General features: G+C 41.3%; 1 protein-coding gene across 1 annotated transcript; it reads right to left on the bottom strand.

Moving 5' to 3' along the window:
* Positions 1-366: 366 nt before the first annotated feature.
* DDA1 (DET1 and DDB1 associated 1) lies at positions 367-3,193 on the bottom strand (the record flags this gene model as incomplete). Its single annotated transcript, XM_009572281.1, has 4 exons — positions 367-1,216; positions 2,213-2,274; positions 2,603-2,654; positions 3,113-3,193. Coding segments are annotated over 4 exons (306 nt in total), but the record flags the coding sequence as incomplete, so codon positions are not given.
* Between the last annotated feature and the right edge of the window lie 493 nt (positions 3,194-3,686).

Genomic DNA, 3,686 nt, shown 5'->3' with positions numbered 1-3,686 from the left:
AACCTCTGAATCCACTAGACGACTTACGGGTCTCCATTTTGGCTCTTACTGAAGAGTCAGTGAAGGGTTACAGGCAACAGGCACCGAACTGTCACAGTCCAAAAGAGATTGGTCTTCATCAGAGACCATGGAAGCTCACATTTTGATCAACTCCAAGTCCTGGACTCCGTTCCAGACATGCCGGCATCACAGGAAAATATAACGTACCATTATTCAGAGCCGGCAGTTGAGACAGAGAACTAGATCTAGTTGCCGAGGTGCTCCCAGGCTTATCCAGCCAAGCGCTGCCTGCAGGGTGCCTACCCAACTCCATTCCATCAGCTGCTGCTTAAATACACTGTTGATCAAATACTCAGAATAGGATAAAAGTATCCTTTTATTCCAGCGGAGAAGTTGCACATATCAGTCCGTTCAAGACCAAGAGGCGGTTAGAATTTAAGAGCAACAAAAGCAACACACCTTTCACTTGAATTCTCCATGACCACTGATGCATGAGATAATGTACGCTGCCAAATGGCCGTGGCCCTTACAGAACAGACCAAAAGAATACAACTGATATATCAAGTTGACGACACGTTTGCTAAGAGCAACATAACCCTAAATGACACCCATGATTTTTTTAGTGCAGTGCCAGTTTCAGAATATTCGTGAAAAATAGTGAGGCCCCACACTTATGGCTGGACTGGGCACATCCAAAGAAGAGTTAACCACTTGTAATATGTCAACGGGTACATGAATCGGAAAGCCTATACCACTGAAGGGGTCGTAATAACCCACGTCTCCTACCAGGCTCCCATAGCTAGACCTGGTTGATTAGGTAACAGATTCAACAAAACCTGTGAAAGTGACAGTGTATATTTTTAGAAAGGAGGAACTAAGGTTATACTACATCATTTACTGAATTGTTCCACCACTGCTCCGTAAGTTTTACGGCATAAATAAAAAATTGAGAGGAAAAAAAAATAAATACATTGGCTCCTATGAAGTCAGAAGTGGTTTGGGCTGCATAGTGGAGGGGTGAGAGATGGGGGCAAGGGGCAAAATTTACACACTTTGAGACAAAACAGGAAGCGCCTGCAAAGTAGTAGAGGAGAAAGCCAAGAGTTTAAGTGTCCTCGTTCATATCCTGGCTGTCTGTCCGAGCGATTTTCCGTGGTGGTGCCGAATTCTCACCTTCTATTTCCACTTGCTCTTGATCTCTCTTCTTTGCTGCATTCTGTTGGGACAGAGAAAGCCACAGTGAAACTCTCCAGAGCTAGTGTCGGTAGAACAAATTCTTGTTTGTAAAAGTTTTCGGATGGAATATAGTGCTGTGATGACCTAACCGACACACTGGAACAAACACTGAAGAGGATTTTGCCCAAAGCCAAAAGGTGGTCCTTCTAGATTGTTCTTCAAATTTGAGGGTGGGACCGAAACACGAATCATTGATCTCAGCACCTTTTATTTATAGATCTCAAATGCTGCATAAACATGAGTAAGATCCTCTTTCCCACTGCTCTGAGTCAGTCCCTGAACTTATCAAAATCTCCCAAAGCCTTCTGTCACACACAAATACCTTCTTTTCAGCTTCAAAGTTCCTTATAATTTTGCCTCTCTCCGCATTCTTCCGCAACCTCTACTCTGCCCATGATTACACTCACTGCTTCGACGTCTCCACTCCTAAGTCACTGCCTTGTTCTGAGTACTCCCAACGCAGGTATCCCGGCTTCCTAGTCTCAAACGCTAGCTAGAGCGTACTAATTTGGATGTTCCTCATACGAGAGCTCAGATTTTGTACCCAAGGTACTTACACAGCCTCAGTAGTGCATTCACATTCTGCACAATCTCATCCATCTTCTCCTAACAGTCCTGGGAGGTAAGAGCAGCTTTACTCTAGCTGTAAAGTAGCCGCCAAGTCACAGGGAGACCAATTTGCCAAGGTCACAAAGGAAAACTGCAGTAACTGGGAGATGTAACTGCAACCTCTCAAGTTTTAGACTAAACGCTGAGTTAATGTCGCTTATATTGAAAGGGAAGAAAAAGTTGTGGGGTTTTTTTTTTTGAAGAAGAAGTGTTGTGCAGAGACAGAGCCTCCTTACACTTTCTTTTGCTGAAGTGCAGTTCGCACTTTCTTTTAACTAATCTTCAATATTTTGATTGTGATCAATATTCAGCTCAATTAGCCCAAGTCAACAAATCAAGACAAAATATTAAGAAAACACAACCGTACCTTTTTGTCCCACTGCTGATGTAAATAACGCAAAAGTATATTTGTCTTTTCTGTTACTATGACTGCCAAAAAAAAGGGAAAGAAACATACTGAGGTCATTTTAAAGATGACTTTTAAAAACGGTGCAGTAATCACCACATTACTTCACGTACTAAGCACAGTCCTTTTTAATAAAAGGACAGTATGCAGGAACACCAATCTCTTAATAAGGATAGAGGAAATGCACAAAAAACAATAACTAGACATACACTGCTAATCACTGTGGTGACAGTTCAATAATATCACCTGATTTGAAGTTAAAATAAGGGAGGTTATGTGTATGCCAGATTTTTAATATTATAACAGAATAAAGTTATTAAAAAACTCAAAACATTAGCGGTGCAGACTTACTTTGTTCAGATGGATATTCTCTCGTGGGAAGATACACTGATGGTCTTCTATTCTGTAGAAGAATTAGAACAGTTACAGAATAAAGACAGCAAAAAGGTGATTTTTAACCCAACCACAGCTAAACCAACCAAAAGACCCTAATTAACGCAGGCTACAAATGCATTGTGATATTCTGCCCTGTTACGTGACACTGTGCGGCTACAGCTTTTTAAAACACACATATAAAGAAGAAGGTCTATTTTTCATGTGTTTTTCAGGGTATAAGACTATTACTAAAGAACGTATATATAAAGAAAGCATCACAGATGTGGTTTGGCTGATGTGATGACACATTCCTCACCAAAGCAGGCAGGAAGTTTTCCTTGCCAATCTCAACTCATGAGCTATCAGCTGTGACCATACATGTTTTTTAAGAAACAAAATACTCATTTCAAGTTTATTTCACTCTAGCATCTTTTGAGCCGTGCAAGAAAACCTTCCCCCAAAGCACCAGGATGTGGCAATACTTACTGATGCTTTACATACAGAATCCGCATGGAATCTGCTGAAGTTGCTTTTGTTGTAGACCGGTAATCCTTTCAAAAAATCTGCCTAAAAAGACACAGAATACAAACAAAGAAGTAGGTGAGGAATGAAAGTGATATTCTGTTTGGTTTGTGCTGAAGGAGTAGCTCAGGTCATTAAGATAATCAACTGCAGGAATTCAAGGATGCTGCCAGGTCCCAGCTAGCAAGATGGTTCTTGGATACTGAATCCCGCCCAAAAACTGTTTTTGTAAAGTAAGCAAACCCCCAGCTTCTGCATTTGGCTCGTTATATCCCCAAAGTAATTCAGTTAGAAAGCTGCTAATTAAATACCTTTCGGCATATAGGTGATTAAAAAGAGGTATGTGTCCAATTGGGTGAGCTCTGACAGCAGGAAGATTTGCACCACACATACACCCACCACTGATGCAGCAGACCAGAATTCACAGCAATTTACCAGCACAAATCACGACATCATACGGGAAACTCTGCCACAGCTACGCCGATGTTTGAAGTCCTTGAATATTACACCATATCAAACTAGTTGCTCTTTCGCCTTC

Source organism: Fulmarus glacialis, unplaced genomic scaffold, assembly GCF_000690835.1.
Source record: "Fulmarus glacialis isolate BGI_N327 unplaced genomic scaffold, ASM69083v1 scaffold42322, whole genome shotgun sequence".
Lineage (NCBI taxonomy): Eukaryota > Metazoa > Chordata > Aves > Procellariiformes > Procellariidae > Fulmarus > Fulmarus glacialis.
The sequence above is the reverse complement of the archived record's forward strand: the minus strand, read 5'-3'. Positions and strand labels throughout refer to the sequence as shown.